The 22,168-nt window shown below is 55.0% G+C and overlaps 1 protein-coding gene across 1 annotated transcript; it reads left to right on the top strand.

Annotated features, from left to right (window-relative positions):
• Window positions 1-10,391: 10,391 nt before the first annotated feature.
• Window positions 10,392-21,127, top strand: SPARC (secreted protein acidic and cysteine rich). The gene is made up of 10 exons (XM_075164221.1): window positions 10,392-10,705; window positions 16,674-16,743; window positions 16,960-17,010; window positions 17,181-17,265; window positions 17,700-17,821; window positions 18,071-18,191; window positions 18,378-18,511; window positions 18,667-18,815; window positions 19,504-19,652; window positions 19,853-21,127. The coding sequence occupies exons 2-10, from the start codon at window positions 16,687-16,689 to the stop codon at window positions 19,879-19,881; spliced, it is 897 nt and encodes a 298-aa protein (XP_075020322.1). The 5' UTR covers window positions 10,392-10,705; window positions 16,674-16,686; the 3' UTR covers window positions 19,882-21,127.
• The last annotated feature ends 1,041 nt before the right edge of the window (window positions 21,128-22,168 follow it).

The following is a 22,168-nucleotide window of genomic DNA, read 5'->3' as shown; positions in this document are numbered from 1 at the left end:
GACGGCTGGGTGCTACATAGCTGGTTCGGGTTTCCTCTTCACCAGTCCAGACCAGTGGGTTGCTGTGCTGCCACTGGGGCAGGGCACAGACAGAAGAGAGATGCTGCAGCATTTCAGACTTCCCTACAGTTCCTAGTTCCCAGTTGGTATGAAATTCCCAGGGCAGGACCGTCTCCGTCAGCCCATCTCAGACCTGCTCACCCATTTTCAACAGATGGATGAGAAAATGTTAAAACAGCAAACGCAGCTCATTCCCTTGTCAATGAAAGGAGACGCTTGAACGCAGCAGGAATCCACTGTGTCCGAATACCCTCCTGCCCCATTTCGGATGAACCAAATTCCCCCCCTCCGAAGCTCCTGCTCAGCCCTGGGCAGAGCTTGGCCCACAGAAGCCAGCGTCAGCACGGTGCACAGCGCCCGGCAATCACAACAGGGGCCGCTGGCTTAATCTGTTGTGCACAGCATTAAAAAAAAACAACCCCCACAGCTATTGTCAGGGTGATCCCACCGATTGCATCAGAAGTCTGCATGGGACGCAGGGCTGCCTCGAGGGCAGGCAGGGCTCAGTGGGGGGGTGCCTGGGGTGCTGCCTGCTCAGGACAGCGTAGGGAGCAGCCCTGGTTTGTGCTGCACCGCTGACCTACAAAAAGAGCCTACGGTCCTTTGGCTTTTGCCTTGCCTTTGTGTCTCAGCTGAGCTGGTGGGGGTTTGTTCTTCATATCATCTCCGCAAAGGCATGGGGCAAAGGGTCTCCCTTCGGTGGAGAAAACCCCAGTACCAATACTTGCATCTCTATTTCCCTTTATTTTTTCCTTCCCCACTTCCCCTGCCTCTGACCAGTGTTAAATGCTTGTGCCCTCCCAGGAGCAGCCAGCAAAGCAGGCGGCTCGGTGGGAACGATCCAATTTCCAGGGCAACCAGGACGGGACTGAGTCCAGAGCGTCCTCGACTCACAGTGCTGCTCTTATTTCTCCACGGTTTCCTCTCCATTTGCTTTCTTAATTCAGCCTGTCCTTTGCCAGGGGAGAAGCCAAAAAAGCAAAGATGTGGCACATCCAGAGTCCTCCCCGCTGGCTTTACAACTGCTGGGGGATTTTTAGCTTTCCAGTTTCAGGAGCAGCCCCCCAAGCTTGCCCTGCCCTGAGGTCAAAATATGTCAAAGTATGGTCAAAGCAAGAGCATAGGAAGCCAAGCGGCCAGCTCTGACTCTTTAAAGGCTCTGTGCTGAGCAGTTGGCTCCTCACCAAGGGTCCATGTGCTGAAGGCAGGGGATGTGTATCCCCAGGTAAGGATCTCACCATCCTTTGCCACTAGCACTGGCCACCCAGGGCCACCTCCACCAAGAACCTGCTGGGGACAGCTGGAGCTACAATTCCTGGTGTGTCCAGAGGAAAACCAGAAAGGTGGGGCCCCTGTACCCCCGCAACCACCTCAGCTGAGTGTCTCCAAGCCCCTCCTCCTGTCCACTTGCTTCCCTCTTCCCTGGCAGAGCCAGCCTGTCCACAACTCCTCCAAACAGGGTCTCAGCATGCCAGCGGAGCGGTGGGTGCTCAGCTGCATGCCAGGCAGCTCAGCAGAGAGGCTGCATTAGCAAGAAGCCAGCAAACCTTCCCCGTGAGCTGCCCAGAGCTCCAATGATTAGCAGGAGCTGCACTTGGGATAGACGCTGGAAGAGGCAAAGGGAGCTGGGCATGAACCGCCCTTTGCCATGGAAAACAATAGACCCAACCCAACGCAACCCAATGCAGGAGGGTTTTAAAATTCATCCCTAGAGCAGGATAAGACAGAAAACCTCCAGCTGTTATTTCCAGATTTACAAACCCAACAGAGGAGCTGCCAGTTGCTGCCAGAGAAGCAAACTTGTGTGTGTGTGCATAAAAATGAAAGCCAGGCGTTGCTCCCCATGCCTGGCATTGTCTCTCTGCCCCCCCGGCTGGGCAGCGGCTCAGCCCTGCAGCGCGTGGGAGAGCGGGGAGGGAAGTGTCCCCGTCCCACGCCGAAACGGGCCCTCCCAGGTTTGCAGAGCAGAGCTTGCTCCCGGGCTGGGGGCAAGCGGCTGGATCCCGCTCCCCGACAGGTCAGCCTGGGACCACGCTGCAGACGCGGCCATTGGTAGGTGCAAAAAAGGGGCCTGGAGAGGAAATCTTGCTGCCTGTTAGTCCTTCCCTTCCTTTCTTCCACAGAGCTCCAGTAAAGTCCAGGGGAGGGATGCACTTTCTGATTCCACTGGAAAAGGTTGAACAAGAAGGGATTTGGGGAGGGGACAGAGAAAGAGATGTCCCTTCCCATCCAGCCTTTTCACCCCCCGCCTTTCCATCCAGAAGCAGCACAGATTCTCTCAGCAGCTCTCCCTATTTTTAATTCCTTGGAGGAAAAACAGCACGGGGGGCCAAACCTCGCGCGAGATTGCGCCAGTGTCAGTCCAGGCGCACCTCAGGCAGCGAGGACCTTCGCTCTTCAGAGTTAACCGGGGGGAGAGGAGCTCCCTTGGGCACACGCGGGAGCCAAGCTCCCTCGCCCGCTGCAGGGATGCCCTTGCTGTCCACAGCTGCATCGGCCTCCGTGTGCATGAGAGAAGGAAATAGCTGAACGTCCCCGTGGCAGCTATGGTGCGAGCTGCCTGGATCCAGCCGGGTGACCATCAATAATCCCAAAGCACAGTGTGGTCTCCCTCCTGTTTTGCAGCTGGGTATCTCCAGAGAGGCCCAGACAATTCCCTGCACTATCCCACTCATCGAGAAAGCTGGTGTTTCCCTAATTTCCCAGTTCTCACCTTTTCCCCCCAAGTGAAGAACAGAATTTTTTTGAAGATTCATGCCATTAAAAATCCACTCCATTAATCCCGTTAATCAATCCTGGGTGAGCTCGCTCCCCGGGGTGCTGTGGGCAGGCAGGTTAGCGCAGGAGAGAGGATGCATCGGGCAACTTTGGGCAAGTCTGAAATTAAGGGGCTGGTGGGGGGGTGACAACACCAATGCTCATGTCCCATCTCTGTAATTTTCTGGTTACTCTTTGCAGATACCTGATATGATTAATGTTCATTAGTAGTCTCAGCATCACAGAGGAAAGAGTCCAGGGGCCTCATCCCAGAGCTCCCATTTCAGGGAAGAATTTTTTCCATCAGTTTTTCCCATAAACGAGAAGCTTAAAAGGGAGTTCTCCAAATCTGATGTTTTTTTAAGCTGTGGTTCTGGTCCCTCCATCTCCTTAAACAGCTGCTGATAACAGACGCAGGGCATACGGCATGGGGAAACGCTGCTAATTTTAGTAGAAGGTCCCAAGGGAGAGACCCAGCTCTGGGCCAGGCACAGGATGGAAAGTCACAGTGCTCGCTCAGGGCCCCGCACGACCTCGCTATTTTAGGGCCGACCAAGTCCCACCTTGCCCCAAGCCCACAGACACGGTGCAGCATCAGCCCCGAGCCCTCCCACAGCCCAGCTATTCCTGCCCGCAGTGCCGCTCCTGCCCACAACGCCGGCTCCTGCCAAACCCCGGCCAAACTGGATGGTGGTTTTTGAAGGGAAGTAAACAAGTTTCAGGGCTAAATTGAGATCCCCAGAACTCATCACACTGAAGCAGAGACTGACGAGGTATTTTCTGCATATGCCCTCATATGGCAGCTGTATTTTCATCTAGCTAAGGGGGTTTCTCTTACCCTCTGATCAGTGAAATCCCATCAAACTCCAAACAGATGAAGCAAATGATTCCTCCACTGATTGGCCCGTGCAAGGAGCAGAATATTTATGCGTGGCCATAGAGATCTGAATTGCTCAAGGTAGGAAGATTTTAAGGGACCTGAACTCCCCATGGTAAAATCCAGTCTGGGCAGGGGAGTTTATAGGGGCTCAGAAGTCCACTTGGAGACGATCTGGAGGAAGCCAGCAAGCAAACATGGCAGGGTGGTCAACGCTTTCGCTGTTGGTGTTGGCCTGGAGCAGCTGTGTTTGCAAATCACAGCATCATGAGATGCTAAAATCCTCGAGCGGTTGTCAGCACTGCCCCTACCAGCCCGACCTACCCCGTCCCCACAGCCCTTCATGGGGCTGCTTCATGGCAGGGATGGCTGAGTCCCCCAAGACATCCCGCTCCAAAGCCTTGCTGTCAAAAAGCATTTCCTACTATCGCCCCTATATCTTCTTTGCTTGCTTCTGAGCCTACCTGTGACTGGCTTTTTCCTCTGCATGAGATCCTCCCAAATGCATGTTGCCAAAATCAATCCCATTTTGTCTCCTTTAAGGGACACCCTGTTTATGGAGCCTCCTGCATCCAGCAGCCTGACTCGTTCATCTGGTACATCTCAAGCCGGGGCTTGTTTTGATGAGAGTTCAGCTCAAGCAGAAAGTGTGAAAGCAATAGATTGAAAAATGCGGATTCTCAGGGTGGATACGTGCAGGCTCAGCCGGGGATGGCCTGAGCACACCAGGCACCCCGGGCACCCCCGCGCTGCGCCCCGCCTGCTGTGCTGGGGTGCAGCCGCAGCTCCAGCACGGTCCAGTTCCCATCCAGGGATGCTGTAATAGCTCATCCGTGAGCGCTGCTAGAGGGGATGCGGCCTCTTGAGATCCCTCTGCACAGCGCGAAGCTGCATTTCCCGGCTTATGCAACAGCAGGACGGCCGGGGCTGTGCATCTGGGAGCACCGAGCCATACACAGACTGAATTACTGCCGGGCAGGGCTGGCCGGGAGGGGAGAATATTTTGATAGGGTTTTGCCAGCAATGAGGGTTAATAGGAGGACAATAAAGTCCTGTTCTTCAGCCTCCACGGGGAACTGCTAAACTTTCCAGACTTTAATTTAATGAGCAGCCCAGCCTCCCTATCACCAGCATGCCTTGCCCTCCCCAAGACCATCTTTCCCTGCTCCTCTTTGCCTCCAGCAGTGCACAAGCCTGGAGCAAAGGCAGCCATCATTTAAAGCCCATGTTCTCAGCTACCATGCTCCTGCAGCCAGCAATTTATGCTGAGGACAACACCAAGCCCTGCTGCCTGCTTTGCCTCAGCCGTGGTCCCGATCCATGGCAGCTCTGCCCCTTCCCCGCTCAGCGTTCACCAGTCTGCCTGCTGCATCGCGTCCCCGGCAGGACAACCACCTAAATGGGCTCCCAGCAGATCACCAAGGGGTTCTCAGCAAAGACACGGCCCAGGAAAACCGCTGCTTTCACTCCCAAGATGTAAGGTTGTGGAGCTGATTAAACTAAATTAAAAGGGGTATGATTATCAGTGATTGTGGAGTACGTAGCCAACTCATCTGAAAATCAGGATTTTCTAAGAGGACCTCACGCTCATGGCCCCAGAGAGCCTTCTGAACCCTGCCATTTGCCTTTCTAGTCTTTTCCTCGCCCGTGGTTATTGCCACTGCCTTCCAGATGGCATTTGGATGTCCTGGAGCTGGCACAGCTTCTCCTGGGTACTCCCATCAAGGCTGCCTTTTAGGAAAGACTTTTAGGCTGTGTTTATCCATGCAAAAGAGCTGCCATGCCGCCCAGGAGCTTCCCTCTCCCCACATGTCCCAGGGGCTTGAAGGTGGATTCCTGTTTATTTCCTTAAGCGGCTCTATTCATAGCCTTCAAAAGCTGCCAAGCCGCATCTGTCAGGCCCGAGAGGACTCAAAAGTGCATCTTAGGTAAACACCGGGAGCAAGGTGGGACTGTTCGGAGTTAGTGGTGTTTGCTGCACTTCTCCCTTGGAAGCTTTATTGCATCTTCTGCAAGTCACAGGCACGTCTCCAACGCAAGGTCTCGAGCAAAAGCGAAGTCGGGCTGAGGCACCAGACTGTAATTCAGGCACACAGCATCCCCGTGTTCAGGATTAACAGAGAACAGCCCCCTGCAGCAAGAGAGAAGTCCTTTTAGGAAAGGCAATGAGGTCCTTTGGATATTGGAGGTATTGGACTGGGATCAAGCTCAGCCAGGCTGGATGTGCCCAGACTGCGGATGGGAGCTTCAAAGCGGCTGAAGACCTGTTCCGTCTGCTGGTCCCTGGTGTGACAGCGCCGGGCAGCGCTGTGGGGACTCCGCCGCAGGGATGCGTTGTGGGGGGCTACGGCCAGAGGGTTTATATCCACCACCCGCTCTGGGTGCAGCTGGGGGCAGGCACAGCTGCGACGTGCAGACCTGATGCCTGCCAGAGGCACCCAGGACAGCGTGGGGGCAGATGCGGCACACAGAGCCCCCTGCTTGCACCACGGCTGAGGAAGGTGATGGATTTTTTTTCCCCTGCTTCTTTGGGCTCAGTTTGGTTTCAGGGAGGGCAGATAAGCTTCTCCCAAGCCTGCAGCCCCACACATTTCCAAGCAAGTGAGATGATCATTGCAGGGGTAGTTTGAAAGAGGTGGGGGAGAGATCCCTCCCATGGGGCATGGGAAGTGCCTTCCACCAGAGACCCCAGGGGACAGCTGTGAGACCCCACGCACACCATGGAAAAAGCAAGCCATCCCACAGCAAGCATGTCCTGCCTCCTGGCTCTGCAGCCTGCTCCCAGGTCGTGACTCACCGCAGAGCCATGCACAGCTGGATTTCCACCCCCTGCTCTGCAGGCCTCTGGTCTACAGCTGAAAATCTGCAATGACATCCACTGTTCCTCCTCCATCTGCTTCTGACAGAGCCAGCACCCCGTTTGCCTGTATCGCCCCATTGAACCAGCTCACCCCCAGTCCATCTGCAGAGCACTGAGGCTCAGGGTCTCCCAGTCCAGGGATTGGAAGAGACCTTGACAGGGTATCAATCTGCTCCATCTGGACCAGGCATCAGTCTTACTGGGGGAGAGTCCCATCCCACCATGGAGAAGTCCTTGCCCCATGTAGGACAAAGACAGCCACCCTCGGGCAAGTTCCCAGGACAGTTTGGGTTCATCCTGCCCTGTGCAGATGGTGCTTCCAGTGGCCATGCATTTGCTTAGCGCGAGTCTAGAGCACAGAGCCTTTCTGCCTCTGATCTGCCTCTGAAATGGAAAAAACCAGAAAGCCTCCGGCAGGACCTGCTGACACACTCGCAGATAGCGGGAGAGCTGGGACATTCCTGGGATAAGCAGATTCCTGTCTGCTCTGCACTTACTCGTCTCACTCGCCTTTTCCTAAGCTGGGTGCTGGGTTCCCACCCCAGCAGCCGTTGCCTTTCCCCATGCTGCTCTGTGCCTGTGAGGAGCTCAGCCTCCAGCCACACATCCAGCGATGAAGACTTAGTAAAAGACATTCCCGCGGTGGTTCCAGGGCATCCTGTTTATTTATATGCACTTCGGGTTCATTGTTTTGCAGCAGCATCTACCAGTGATTAATGCAGAAACATCCTCTCCAGAAAAACTCATTAGAGAATCCCTCCCAGAACAGAGGGAAGGAAAGGCTCCTTAGACTGATAGATTTGTAAGTAGGAGACAGCAGGATTATTAATCCTCACTTGTATGGCTTCCACCAAGCTGCTCACTCGCATTTCTCTCCTCTTGCAGCAGAATTGTTCCCCTCTTGGAGAGCACCGGGGTTTTCTCAGCTGCACCAGCCCAGATTTGCCTGACCTGGCTTAAAATGAGAAGAAGAAACTTGGATTTTGAACTGGGGTTAGCTGGAGTTCAAACCTCAGCCCTGCAAAACTTTTGGCTTTGCTGTAAACTGGACTCAAGCCTCAAGGGGTCTTGTCCTGTTTGCTGTTTCCATCAGAGTTTGTGTGGTCACTTGAGCTGAGAGCGGGCGCCGGGAGCCCTGGGGTGCATCAGCTGTGCCCGAACCACCCTGCTGGCATGTGGCCGGAGAGCCTGAGCTGGACCTGCAAGGCCAGCTCGTGCTGCACAGCACCACCAGCGCTGCAAGGGCTCCTGGGCTGATGAGGCCCCTTGAGCCATCTTCTGCTCATCCAGTGCCCCGGATGGCATAAGATGATCTTCTAGCATCTGTGAGATGCAGTTTTCTCCTGGCAGCCTGATACCTCTTTGACAGCCCCGCTAAGCCTTATAACTGTGGAGAGGACTTTTTAGGACTTCCTTCGCAAGCTCTCAGTCATTTCTGGAGCTTCTTAAAGCTGCTGAGATTAAAGAGTCAGCCAGTTGCGCCAGGCTTTTTTTTCCCTCTCCATGCGATCCCCCTCCACCCCCCGGCTGACAACGCGCACCCGGGCCTGGCAGCGTGCCCCTCACAAGAAGCAGGACCCGGCTGTCCCCACCATGTGCACGGAGGACCGTGAGGACCCCTCACTCCCTCCCACCCGGGCCTCACCGCCGTGAGCTCAGGGGCCACTTCCAGATGTGACTGCATCACTGCAGCAGGCTGCTTTTTCCTTTCGCTCAAAACCAGGGTTTAAGCCGCCACGTATATAAAGAAATCCCCGTTATAATTATCTTCCTAGCACTGTCATTTGTCTAAGCCCTTAGAAGAGGGCTTAGCTTCAGGCTACAGTGCAACTACTAAGCAATTGCCACGTTGTCAGTTAGAAAAGACGTGGTTTCTTTTCTCTTCTTTTTTTTTTTTCCTCCCTAAAATTTTTTCCAGATGTCTTTTTTTTTTTTTTTCCTTAGAAGAAGTACCAGCAGCTGTACAATTTCAATACGAGCCGTGACTAATCCAGCACAGAGAGCATTCAACGAGAGCATTCAACTCCTCGGGGTGCGAATCAAGCAAATGAAACTTTGGCTTAGGGGACGTGTGACCTCTGGAGCCAAAATGGACCTACGAGTGGCACTGAGCTGCACGTGGGAGCTATGGACACTTGTGGTGGGAGAAGATGCTCCAGATGTGTTAGAAGGACCCGTGGGGTCTTAGACACCATCACAAAGCTGGCCTCCACATGGACCCGAAAGGGTTGTGTGGGGTATTTATGGATGTTTCTGTGACTGATAGCAACATCCACGTATCAGCACCAGGGATGGCTTCTGAGTGCTGTGTAGCCAAGTAAAGAAATGGGTGAAGACTTTCTTCTCTTGATCTTTGCCGCCAGCCTCCCAGGCTGCCTGATCACAGAGATCAACCGTCTCACTGGGAAGTGATGATGGTTTCTTACAGCCCCTTTCCCTATCTTTCCCCTCCCCTTTCCCTTTCAGTTTTGTTTATTTTTGGTTTCTTGTTGGCCATATGGATGTTTAGTCTTACATCTGTTTCTTTCACATGCAGCAGAAGTGCCGCGAGGCCGGACGAGGAGCGAGCTGATAAAGAATCACAAATCACAAAGCAACAGGCGTCCTACAGAGCAAGGAGCCGGCACAGCCCGGCAGGTCAGGACAGGCCAGTTCCTATGTTGACATCTAAATCCTCAGCAACATCAGTGGGAAGAGTTAAGCACCCAGATCAGCCCCTCTCAAAGATAACAAGGAATGAACCCAAACCCCAGGCAGCCAAGACAAAACACGATTTTGCATTTTGTTGTGGTCTTGGGTGTCCTTCAGCCAGCACCCACAGTCAGACTGCTGGTGCCCAGATGACTTGTTCTCAGTCCTGCTGGCTACACGAGCCACCATCTTTCCAGCAGCCCCTGGAGAGCAACCTTGCATCGCCCTGGACAGGGTGAGGGTTGGTGCCACAGGTGGATCACAAGCTGCAAAGAGCTGAACTATCTGCAGTGCTCAGGACAGCCCTGCATGTCATGGAAGCACTCTTCAGGGATGCCCAAATTTGACAGCCTCTCTTTTTTGGCTGCTGGTTTTACTTTGGAATGCAGCACCATGGCCATGCTGGTGCATAAAGGCGTGCTGTCTGGCTCTGCCAGGGGAGCAGATGAACCTTAAATCCTCTCAGTCGTGGTGAGGTGCAAGGAGAGAGGAGCTGGGTTTTCACCCTGAGCATAGAGAGGAACAGATGGGAAAAGTCAACTCCAAACAGCTTTGCTGTCTGGCTGCCTCTGGCTGGGCAGCTGCTCCAGCTGAGTTATGATCTGTAAGGTCAAAATACTCAGTGACGTCTGAGAATCCAAAGAGACCGTCGGATTCAACTGAGCAGCAATTTTGACTTTGGGTTTTGCTCAATCAGTCCAGATCTGCTGGACAATAACCACAGCAGAGAGACCCATCTGCTGAGCGTCACATCTCCCAGCACAGCATTTCTCTGCCTACTTGGAGCATATTTCAGACATGTCATAACTCTCCACATTCTCTGGATCATTCTTTCCTCTCCCTCCCCGCAAGGCAGTCCCAGATGGCAGCAGTGTTAGGAGAGAGGATGGAGGAGCAAGGACTCTCCTGCCTTCCTCTGCATCCTCCTGAGGATGGGAAACACCAGCTCAGGGACTGCACTACCCCGTTGTGAAATGACAGCATTTAACATTTTAATTGCAGCAGGGCAAGGTGCTAGGAGGTGCACACACCAAGCAGAGAGATGGTATTCCTCCCCGCTCCCCCCGTGCTGTTAGTCCGAGGGAACCAGAGAACTGACAATGTCGTTGCAGCAGTGCAGGCAGCTGCTGTGACAATGACTCCGCTGGGAAGGTTGCGCTGGGGGCTGATCTGTCCCTGCGAGAGACCCCCTTGATCTCCAGCCCCGCTTGATTTCTCTGGTCTATCCTTTGGACCCAGGCTGTGCCTCAGCCCGTCTTTCGGGCGGGTGGGACTGCCCACTGGGGAGAGAGGGAGAGGAAGAGACCGATTTGGAAAGATAGCGAGGAGGAGGAGGAGGAGAGGCAGCGGGAAACCCAGCCCACCCTTTGGCTTCCTCCTGCCTCCTTCTAAAACCTGCAGATTCCTCCAGCCCGTCCAAGCGCCTGAAGTTTCCTCAGCCCTGCTGCCGGGACTGCGAGGTATGGCCCGAGACCTTCGCGTTTGCTTTTGCTGTGCTATTTCTCCCGGCGTGGGGGTCCCGGTAGCCCCACTCGTGGGGATCCCTGGCCCGGGAGCCGCTCTCCCAGCCCGTGGGGTGCGTCCGGTGCTCGGCAATGCATCACTTGTTGTGGGGAGGTGGATGCTCCCCACCCCAGGCGATGCATTTAGAGACCACTCCTGACTTCTTCTCTTTCTCCTCTTTGCAGCATCTCCGCTCCTAAACTGAGTCTGTCGCTGTATTTCACTGCCAGATTACCAGCTTTAACACTTTGGTGGCATCTGACTGTAAAGCTTTAACCTGCCCTAATTTTTCTCTCTCCTCCCTTTTTCCCCTCTGGGTTTTCAGTTGTGGGGTATTTCCTTAGCGAGATGCGTGAGACCAACGCCTGGGCACATCAAACCAACCTGCAGAGCAAATCAGATCTAGTTACAAACCCGATTACACCCAGCCTGAGGTGCGTTGGCAGGTGACGTTTTACTCACCAGAATATCTAGAGGAAGAACAAAAGAGCTGTCGACTTCACCTCAGCTTTTTCTTTTTAATACAGCCACTCTTATTACTCCTTAAAAAAAAAAAAAAAGACACTTGGCTTTTTGTTCCAAGCAGACTTTGAAACCATTTCAAGTCCCGCTGCCCTGGTTTGCTTAGCTCCAGCTGATCACTGTTAGAGAGACGGAGGTTGCAGGAGAGGAGGAACAAAGCTCTTTTTTTGGTTTTTTTTTTATAAGTTTTAAGAACTTGGGCTCAGTCAGGCACAATTTTAGGTCCATGCAGAAGAGCCGAGGGCTTGTTTCCTTTAAAGGCAGCCGCTGTCCTTCCCGTCGCGGTGACATGCGAGGCAGTCTGGCTCTGCTCTTTGTGTCCCTCCTCTGAGAAAGCTTCACTCTGCTGCATCCAGCCAAGAAAAGGAAACTTAACAGGATGGGGGCTGAATTCCCACCCAAACCGACGGGCAACAGTTTCAAGTTGGAGTGAAATCGGGGGCACCGGGAAGGTCACCAGTACTCTGAGCCCTCAGTTACCACCAACTTGACACAGCCCAAAAACTCAGCAACCCCGCAAAAGGACAAAAGTAAATCGCAGCTGTTTGTTAGGGTCGATCAGGCGAGCTTTAAGTGGTAATAAAAGGCTGTCGCGTTCTGCGCAGCAGTTAAAGCCAAGCTATTGTCTGCCACATAGGCAGGCGCAGGGATGCGGGCGGTGTTGGGAGGGGGAAGAGGAGAAATAAACTTTTCAAACTTTTTTTCAAGCCCCTCCTTCCACAACCCTCTGCTCTTCCATGACTCAGCCCCAGAGGAATGTCGGCTCCCATGGAAACCCTTTCTGGGTCCTCTGGTCGGAGGGATGTCGGGGCTGTTATCGCTGGAGCGGCTGTGGCAGGGCGAGCCCAGGGAATGCTTTGAAGATGGTTTGCATTTTTGCAGAATATTTAGCGGACAGTTTCTTTTCTCTCTCCTTTGTGGAGCTGTGCGAGATCAGCTTTCTGTATCCCCCGGGAGCCAGAGGGACCACTTGCACCTGGCACAGAAGTATCCGGGCTGCTTTTGGCACTGCCCCACGTCCAGTCCAAACAAAAGAAAAAGCTCAGGCAGGACAGCAAAATGCTGTATCGCCTGCCCTTCCGACTGAGGTCTGCAAAGGGCTCAGCTCTGCACTGCTGCTTGCAGCCCAGGTCTCATCCATGCACTTTTCCTGGTAATAATTTAACTGTTTCCCATTATGGATGCAATTTGCAATATAGACAAACTATGACAGCTTCAAGCCAATATACAACTATAGTGGCATATGGGCTCTCACCCTTATATCAATAAGCCCTGTAAGATCTGGAGCATTTGTAAGTGCAATCAGAGCTGCTCAACTCCCTGCAAGGGGAATGGGTTAATACAGCATTGTGGTGTAGACGTGTCTTTAGTGACTCTGCATGGACAGATGCGGTAGAAAGATTTTTTTCCTGTGTTTTACTGGGAGTGTGTAAGTGTGTGCATGAGCTAAAGGCAATTTCATTTCCATCTAAACCTAGTTTGGCTTTGTGAGCGTGCACGCCGCGTGCAAGGGGACTGCGCAGGTAGCAGGAGCCAGGCTGGCTTCTGCCCAGTCCCCTGCTCCTGCCCTGCTCCCCTGGGACCCAGTGCAGCTGCAGCACATCTGGGTGAGCTGGCACCCCCAGCAGCACGGCCCGGACACGCAAGGAGGGAGCAAGCAGGGAGCTTTATGGGGACTCACATGAACAACTCTGACTTCAAACCGAATTTTAGCCCGGGAGTAGCTGGCTGAGTAAAGCTCAGAGGGTCTTGCTTGCATAGCCAGGTCAGGCCAGACAGTGGGGTGACAGCCCTCGCGTTGGGTCTCTCTGGTGGCCACACTTGGTCACCCATCTGCACCTTGAAAACTATGGCCCATGGTGGGGCTTGTAGGCAGAAGCTTTTTCTGGGCCAGTCCTCCTTTACATTCAGTCTGAGATGCTGGGGCATGTCAGACCCTGCAGAGCAATGAGCAAATGGAGGGTGGGTGCAGCAGACCCCGCCACTCGGGCTGGCTGCCTCCCGCATGGCCGGGCTGGGGTGCAGGTGGGGAGCCGAGACATGGGAGGGTTTTTGCCCAACGATTACCCACTCCTGCTCTCGGCTGCTGGCGATGGGAGGTGGCAGCAGGGCCTCTCGCCCGGGCTAGCGGTGGAGGCAGCTGGGGTTATCCCAGTGGCCTCAGGGAGGAGCTGTCAAAGTGGCCAGGCAGAGACTCCTCCCCACGCTAACGTGGCATCCCAAAGGGCTTATGCAACCCTGGCCAGGGCCAGCACCACATGGGCCACGCTCCACCATCCACGGAGCCTCCTCTGGAGGCTGCACCCACCTGGCCCTTGTCCTTCCCCAGCCCACAAAGGCCCCAGGCTGGGCGGGAGGAGGCAAGAGGGACCAAACAGACCCCGGTGGCACAGGCTCCTCTCCATGCATCACTGCGGGGTATTTTCCCCAGCAGGAGAAACTTATTATGGTGCTACAGGATTGGGGGAGGGAGGTAAAGAGCTTGCCAGCTTTGAGTTTATGGAGGTGCTGAGGGTCAGTCTCAGACCTCTCTACACCCATGGCTCTCTTGTCAGGGGCACGGCTGCAAAATGCGATGAGCAGTCGGTGCTGAGGGACAGCCTGGGCCATGCTAGAAAGGCGAACCTTCCAGAGGGGTTTATGGAAGCCACAAGACTGTGTTTAGACAGCGACTGGGAGCTGAAGTCCCCACTTAGGATGGGGGTCAAGCATTAGAAAGGCAGTGCAGGCCATGGGTCCTGCAGCCCATGGGTGCCAGGCGCTCTCCTCCATCACCAGCAGTCAGGAGGGCAGGCCTGAGAAGGGGATGGTGATTGTGGAGACTTCTCTTACTTTATATTCAGCAGCCCTCTCTGTGCCCAGGACGTGCTGGTTTCCAGCGTGTCTTGCGAAGTGCTGGCTTCTTTAGAATACAGAAGGTTATAAGTCCCTGCTTGCTACAATCTCTTTCCCAGTCCCATTTTCCTTGGTCCAGAATGACCCCCTGCTGCACCCCATTGCTCTGCCCCTCACGCTGCCCTCTGCCCTCCGCGAGGGCTCTTGCAGAGCAGTGCCAGGCATTCCCAGTGCAGGGCATCCCCCCAGACCCTCCAGCTGGGGGGTGGATGCTGAGCTCATGGTATGGCCCAGCTGCCAGCTCCAAAGAACATCCTCTTGGACAGCAGGACTATGGTAGGTCCACAGGGAGACTTGCACCAGTGACTTGCATTGTGGATCTTCTGCGGGAGCAGCTCCATGTGCAGGGCTCCTGAGCCATTATTTCAGGACTTTTGGCCACCAGGCGTTCAGGAAAGACCATGCCTTTGGAAAACAGCTCTGCCTCCAGAGCTGTTATTTTTCAAATAAACTTGTTTTTCCACCTCCGGCGCGAGACAGCTCTGCAGAGCTTGTTTGCTCAGACTCTTTCGTGCTCCTTCTTCCTCCAAACACAACACTGGCAGCTCTGACTGTCTGCTGGCTCCTAGCAAGCATGTAATTCTCTGACCCCAGCTCACTGCATGCCCAGACTTTGAAATTCAGCTTTTTTGGGGCTTGGGGAAATGATCTGAGAGGGCCTTGGTCTGGGGTTGGGTTCTTCTTAGTGCCATCTTCCACGTGTACATGCACTGCCCTCTCCTCCAGGCTGGGCACTGCCGTGTTTCTGCCCAACGAGCATCACTGAACCTCAGAGCACCTTCCAAAACAAATAAGCCCCTTGGGAGAAGCCCAGGAGGAGCCTTTACAAGCCAGGAGATGGCAGCAAAGGAGGACATGGCCAGATTCACTAGTACTTTTCCACCTCCCCCCCCCCTCAACCACCCCTCCAGAAGTGAAGAACCAGTGATCTCTCCTGGCAAATGCCGGGAGGGCTCTCAACAACCTCCAGAGCAAATAAAGGCGAGGGGAAGAGACAGCATGTACCGAGCGGGAGAGGAGGGAGCTGCTCAGCTGCAGCCTCGCCAGAGCAAATGGGCTCATCCACCCCCACCTGCAGCCCCTCTCCCCACAGGTCCTCTGTCCCACCACAGCAGCCATCCCCACCACCCCATGCTCCCAGCCCTCCGACATCCCTGGGAAGCTGCCCTCCACGCCCTGACACCGGTTTTGCGTGGGCACCCTGCTGCGGCTGAGTGAGGCGCTGAGATTGGAAGGAGGATTTCAGCCTCTGCGTGGCCAAACCTTACTAAATTAGGAAGCACAGCCCAGCCTGGCTGGTGCCCTGGCAGCACAGCGTTGGTGTGGTTTTACACCCGGAGAGCTGCCGTGCACGGGGAGGAAGGGAAAGGATGCAAATTAGATATCCATCCAGGCTCACTGGGGGAGGAGATGACACCTTGTCCAACACTTTCTGTCCCAGCAAAGCCCCAGGTGGGCTGCGATGCCCTGGCCACGCAGGTGGAGCGGAGGAGGGCGAGCGGAAGGGAGGCAGCGGAAGCCTTGGCAGGGGGACAAGTCCCCTCGCTGGCACGAGACAAACCGGGGGTGTTTCGCTTTCCCGGCGGGCGGAAGGGAGCGAGCAGCCCTCACTGTCAGGAGTGGGATGCCACCGGCATATTAAGCGGCCAGCTGAGCTCCTCTCTGCCCTCACACAGAGGGGCTCAATCCTGCCAAACAGGAACTAGGGGGGACAAGGACAGGGTGATTTCACCAGCTGCACTCTCCTTCTGGCTCGCATCGCGGCCAGTGTTAGCTGGGCTGCCTGGCTCACTCGTCCTACAGAGTCCCTGCAACAGCCCAAATCGGGAGGGTGCAAAGGGCTCATCCTCCTGGAGCTCACCTCCTGGCAGGACACAATCCCAAAGCATCTTGGATCCCTCAAACCCAGTTTGGAGACGCTCAGGTCTCAGCAGGAAAGGGAAAAACTGGGGGTGCAGGGAGTGGGGGACTGGTCCCTAGAGATGTCTGTCTCCATGTGGGAAGGGGTTTTCTAACCGATTTAATTCTCAAGTGCCCTGTCTCACTATCTCTCTATCTCTCTGTTATCTCTTTCCTTCCTCCACTTTCATTTTTCCCCCGATTGACAAACAAAATGGTAGAGAGTTTCATTGCTTGCACCTGGGGCTCATATCAGGGGCTTTTAACATGAAAAATGTTTTTTTTGGTCCAAAAAAAATCCTGTGAGGGAAAGGGGAACTGCCATTTTGACTGCAATTTTTCTAAAGGTATCCAGGAAAGCAACAGAAATCTAAACCCCGCCGTCCCATTTTGCAAAATCAAAAGAATTTGTCTTGGAAACGTGATTTGGCTTAAGGTTTTGACTAGAAAAGCCAGCATGTGGGGCTGCAATATTGAACAGACGAGGAAGGAAATGAAGAAAACGCCCTTTTCAAAGTGTCTGACTGCCAGCCGTGAGCTCAGCCCCGAGCCGAGCGGCACACGACGGCCTCCTGCCCCTCATCCCTCCTTTTCCTCTCCTTTATTCAGGGTTTGCTGAAAGATGAGGGCCTGGATTTTTTTCCTTCTCTGCCTGGCAGGCAAAGCCCTGGCAGCTCCGGTAAGTACGGGAGACAACGGAGCCTCTCTGTGGTCGGGGTTGTCCGTCCGATGTATCTGATGGGGATTTTCTTTTATAACGAATAAACGCCTGAGGGATGGGGGACAGCGGGGGGAGAGGAAACCCAAGGGTGGCCCTGCCGCCTGCCCTGGTGGGTCACTCCCCTTGGGACTGTCGTCCCCATAGACCCTAGCTCATGGTCTCTTTCCCCTGCAGCAGGAGGCTCTGCCCGATGAGACGGAGGTCATTGAAGACCCCACCACAGAGGTAGGTGACTCTGCTCCTCCTCGACACCCAGCCCTTGGAGCACGCACCGCTCTGGGAAGAGCATCTCCAAAGCAAGGGGGAGCGGGTGCAATGGGGGGGCTGCTCTGCCCCCCAAGAATGGGACTCAGCTCTTTTTGCACCCCTACCAGAAACACTGACCTCTTTTGCAGGAGCCCGTGGGGGCTAACCCCGTCCAGGTGGAGGTGGGGGAGTTCGAGGAACCCACGGAAGATGTAGAGGAGATTGTTGCAGAGAGTAAGTCGCTCTTCCCTGCTCTCCAGAAGGCAGAGACATCGTCCCTTCCCTGGCTGGGGGAGCTTTAGCCACCCCAAACAGTGAGAGACTTCTTTGGGAAAGGCAGTAGCACAAGGACGATTCCTAGGACACCAACCTAGGTGCACACTTAAAAGCAAAAGAGGTGCATGGCCTCTTTCCAGCACTGGATCCTCTGTAAGCCCTTTTTTGCAACAGAAAAGACATTGCGTTGTGTGGCTACACAAAGGAGCCCAGGATTAGCCCAAGGGCTAACGTGGACTTCTGGAAACCCTCACATCTTCCCAGTGCAGGAAGAGATGCTCGGGGCTGTCCCTGGTGAAGTCTCTGTCTTCTCTCTGGGCTGAGATGCCCTGGGCAGCTCGTGGGAGGTGAGGATGGGGCAGGCTCTGACATTGCTCCCTGTCCTCTCCCAGACCCCTGCCAGAACCACCACTGCAAGCACGGCAAGGTGTGCGAGGTGGATGACAACAACTCACCCATGTGTGTGTGCCAGGACCCCTCCAGCTGCCCAGCCACCACCGGCGTCTTTGAGAAGGTGAGGGCAGAAGCTGCTTGATGGACCGGAGCAGGGAGGGACCTCACATGGGACATTGCCAGAGATGGTGGGGGAGACAGTCAGAGTCAGGGTGGCAGGTCCCCATCTGGCCTCAGCCGGTGGTGACCACGGAGCTGTTGTTCATCCCAGGAAACAAGTTAAACATCTCATTTGGAAGCTCTTCCTGCTGACCCCCCAGCAACGCTGGGCTTCGCTGTCCCTCATGCAGCATCTCCCCATCCTGTGTAGGTCTGTGGCACCGACAACAAGACCTACGACTCCTCCTGCAATTTCTTTGCCACCAAGTGCACCTTGGAGGGAACCAAGAAGGGACACAAGCTGCACCTGGACTACATTGGGCCTTGCAAATGTAAGTGGAGCCATTCCCTTAGACAAGGGGACCCCTAACCTGAGCACAGCCCCCCTGCCCATGGGCTGAGGGAGAGCAAAGGTCCAGGCAGATGCAGGGCCGAGGTGGTAGGGCGCTGGGGCTGCGTGTCTGGGGTCTGGGGCTGCATGTCCAGGCGCTGTGCTGACCACCATGTATGGCTTCCAGTCATCCCCGCCTGCCTGGACACAGAGCTGACCGAGTTCCCCCTGCGCATGCGGGACTGGCTCAAGAACGTGCTGATCACCCTGTACGAGCGCGATGAGGACAACAACCTGCTGACCGAGAAGCAGAAGCTCAAGGTGAGGGGTTGGGGAGGGAGCCCAACAGAGCCCAGCACACATGGGGAGCCCACCCAGAATGACCTGTGGACACCCCATGTAAAGCCCCTCCTGGGGTCCCCCTCTTGCACCCCAATCCCCTGCTGACAAGGTCTCCCCGGCCTCTCCTATGACAGGTGAAGAAGATCCACGAGAACGAGAAGCGCCTGGAGGCTGGTGACCACACCGTGGAGCTGCTGGCCCGTGACTTTGAGAAGAACTACAACATGTACATCTTCCCCGTGCACTGGCAGTTTGGGCAGCTGGACCAGCACCCCATCGATGGGTGAGTGCAGTAGAGCAGGACGGAGACCCCCGCCAGGACCCCTTCCTGCCCGAGGACCAGGGTGATACGGTGGCAGAAGGTGTCAAGGCTGGAGATGTGACACAAGTGGGTGGCTGGTGGCAGAGGCACGGGCAAGGCCCCATGGAGGGACAACCCCTGCACATATCTGGCAGCGGCGGGGGCAAACCAGGCTGGGGTAGAGGCAGTTTTACTTTCTACAAACAGCTCTTCTGCAAAAAGGGGGGCCTCCCCCCAGCCCCAGCTGCTCCCACCTCCCTTGCGTGGAGTTTCTGCCTTCTCAGATTTACTGTCGTATGACAGTTCCCTAAAATATCTTAGTCCAAAGGCCCCGGGATAACTTCAGCAGCTGAAATAGCAGCTGCTGGCTTAGCTGTGAGCTGGAGGTGGGCACGCAAGCGGTCCCACACGCAGACACACGAGCACCCCCAGCTGCTGGCTATTTTGTGGCTAGCACAGCCGGTTGAGAAAGCAGACACCAGTCCTTGACCTTCATGACACTCAGTGACGGATACTGGAACGGCACTGGGACAGCAGTCAAACCAGACGGAGAGCTGGGGCCAGCATCTTGCCCCACACTGGCCCCTGCACCTGGCAGAGCATCTCCCCTCCTGCGGGAGGGCGGCTGGCGGTGGCGGGCGGCGCGTTGACCGTGCGGTCACCTCGACAGGTACCTGTCCCACACCGAGCTGGCCCCCCTCCGTGCCCCCCTCATCCCCATGGAGCACTGCACCACCCGCTTCTTTGAGGCTTGCGACCTGGACAACGACAAGTACATCGCCCTGGAGGAGTGGGCCAGCTGCTTCGGCATTAAGGAGCGTAAGTACTGAGCAGGGAAGGAATGGGGTGGAGGGGACACCGAAAAGCACCCCCAAAGCCCCCACTCGGGATGAAGCAATGCATTACAGCTGGTCCTGGGGAGGGAAAAGCAGGGGAGAGCCGGGAGGGGGGATTGCAGGAGCAGTGGGACCCTGGCAGCATCCGCCTCCTAACCCTGTCTCTCTCTTTTCCTTCCACAGAGGACATAGACAAGGATCTTGTGATCTAAACCCCCGGCTTCCTTCTCCGCTGCCAACTTTGTCTTGTTTTAACCTTCCCACTTCCTTCGGTTTTTAAACCGCTTTTGTTTTGTTTTGTTTTTCCCTGGGAACAAGGTGCTAATATAGATCTAAACATATGTAGTAACGGTGCTAAGAGAAATAACAGTCCTCATTCATAGCCTAATCCATTACCACTAGATTACTCACTCGGCTGTTTCCACGCGCTCTTACCAGCCCTTTCTCTCTCTGACATGTCTTTACCATTGACTGACCCTGTTCCTGTCCTAAATACCCGCTCTGTCTCGGTATCCGCTCTCGGATCGACTTCTCTTAACTTCTTACTAACGGCACGTTCTTGGACACGTCAGCGTAGACGCAAAGACCTCTCAGCTGATTCACCGCCCCCCGTTCCAGCAAGGGAAGGCAGCGCCAGAGGATGTAGGAGGATTGGGCTTTTCGAGCAGAGCAGCTGTGGGTGACATTGTGGTCACCCAGCTCATGGTAGGGGGGATGGAGAGGGGTGAGAAAGACATAGAGTGGCAGGATTTCGTTTTCCTTTTTTTTTTTTCATTCCCAGGGCTTGAATTTAACAATCATTGGGCACAAAAAAAGGGCTAATCAAACGAATAGGAAAGCGCACAAAATTTAAAAAAAATAAAATTAAATGCATCCCATCCTGTAAAATCCCCTCGAAAAATAAAAGTTTGAAAGTGCTACATGCTTTACCATTACTCAATGACCGTACTGCTGTTGTGTTTTCTGTGCTGCAAAGGGAGATTGGGGGCGGCCGCCTGTTCCCCCGGGGTGCGCGTGGCTGACCTTGCTGTTGCGATTCTGTTGTAGCTGAGATAAAGCTCTTGGCTCTCCCCAAATCACGACGCCCTTCAGCACTTCCCATCTCTGCCTTGGTCATGCTTAAATTCCAGCCCTGCTCTCCCAGGGAAGCTGTGTCAGGCTTGGAAGGGACACTTCTGCTCAGAAAGAGGCGTGCTTGCCCCACGCTCGAGGGAAAGGCTGTAATATTTTTTTCCTGTTGTGGATTTTGGGGTTTAAGGGATGGGCGGGAGGGAAGGGAGAAGGCATTTGGATTTTGCTTTATAGAGAGGGTCCTGACAGGAGCGAAGGGATGGTTAAATCTCACAGGCTGAGAACTCTTTTTTTACCTCTGAATGTTCCCTGTGCCTTATATTATTAAATTCCTGCCACAGTGAGTCTCTGTAATAAAAAATACTGATTTGAAACACTGACAATAAACGAGCTTGCAATGTTCCTCTGTTCCGTCCCATCCCGATGAGGGGGATCGCACACGCATCGCCAACCTCATGCATGCATTCAAGTTGTAACACAGGCACCCCAGCCCCAGGGATGGGGCCAAGGTGAGCTGAGGTGCTTCTGCCAGTCACAGCCTGTCACCTCACTATAAACGGGGGATATTGGACGGGTAATGCATGGGCAGATGGTGGTGGAGCGATGGAGGCAGACAGGGTCACTGCAGCAGCCAGCACAGACACTCGCATGGCTCTAAGGCCCTTGCTTTCGTGAGCAATAAAATCCCTGGGAAAGGCGAAAAAGCACAACAGTACAAAAATAAACATCGCCATTTGCACGGGCTAAAAATATCCATGTTGCAAGGGCTCTGGCTAAGCTGTGGCATGCCCCTGTGAACAGCCCCTTGCCCGATGCGCTGTGCTCCAGATGCAGCTGCAGGGCCAGCTCCTGCAGCAGGGTCCCTCCTGGCTGCAGAGCCCTGGGCAGGTCCCATCAGGGACGGTCACTTTGCAGGTGCTTTGCCAAGCTGTTTGAACCCAGTGGAAGAGCTGGTGCCCAGAAGGGACCAGGTGAAGGATTTTCACTCCTGCCTTGAACCCCAGGGCTTATTCCACCTGGCCAAGCTGCTTCCAGGTCCATTTAGCCAGAGGAGGGTTTCTCGATGGAGACACAGCGAATGCCTCCCCATCTCAGGGGCTGCCACTGCGATTTGGCAGGCCTGGCACAGCGAAGGGCACCACTGCCCACGACCCCCACCCGTGAGATCCAGCCGGCTGCAGCAGCTGCCGGCTGCCGAGCCACCTCCCAGCCAGGAGAGCTGGCAAGAGAGGATTTGGGCAGGGGGGAGGACAGGAAGACAGGCGGGGACTGGAGGAGATCGCCTGCCCTGTGCAAACCTGCTTTCCAGTCGCTCCCTCTCAGCCAGAAACTCCCACTCGCGCTCCTCCGCCAAGGCGCAGCCGCATTCCTTTCCGCTCCAGCCCTTCCCACCAGCACCGCTGGACAGACACCGGCGGCTTTGCTCCC

Source organism: Calonectris borealis, chromosome 15 (assembly GCF_964195595.1).
Source record: "Calonectris borealis chromosome 15, bCalBor7.hap1.2, whole genome shotgun sequence".
In the NCBI taxonomy this organism is placed as follows: Eukaryota; Metazoa; Chordata; class Aves; order Procellariiformes; family Procellariidae; genus Calonectris; species Calonectris borealis.
This window is presented reverse-complemented; position numbering and strand designations above follow the sequence as displayed.

Coding starts and splice junctions, on each gene's coding strand:
- SPARC (XM_075164221.1), top strand. CDS start 16,687: ATGAGGGCCTGGATTTTTTTCCTTCTCTGCCTGGCAGGCAAAGCCCTG. Junction 18,512..18,666: donor CCGAGAAGCAGAAGCTCAAG/GTGAGGGGTTGG, acceptor CTCCTATGACAG/GTGAAGAAGATCCACGAGAA. Junction 18,816..19,503: donor GACCAGCACCCCATCGATGG/GTGAGTGCAGTA, acceptor TCACCTCGACAG/GTACCTGTCCCACACCGAGC.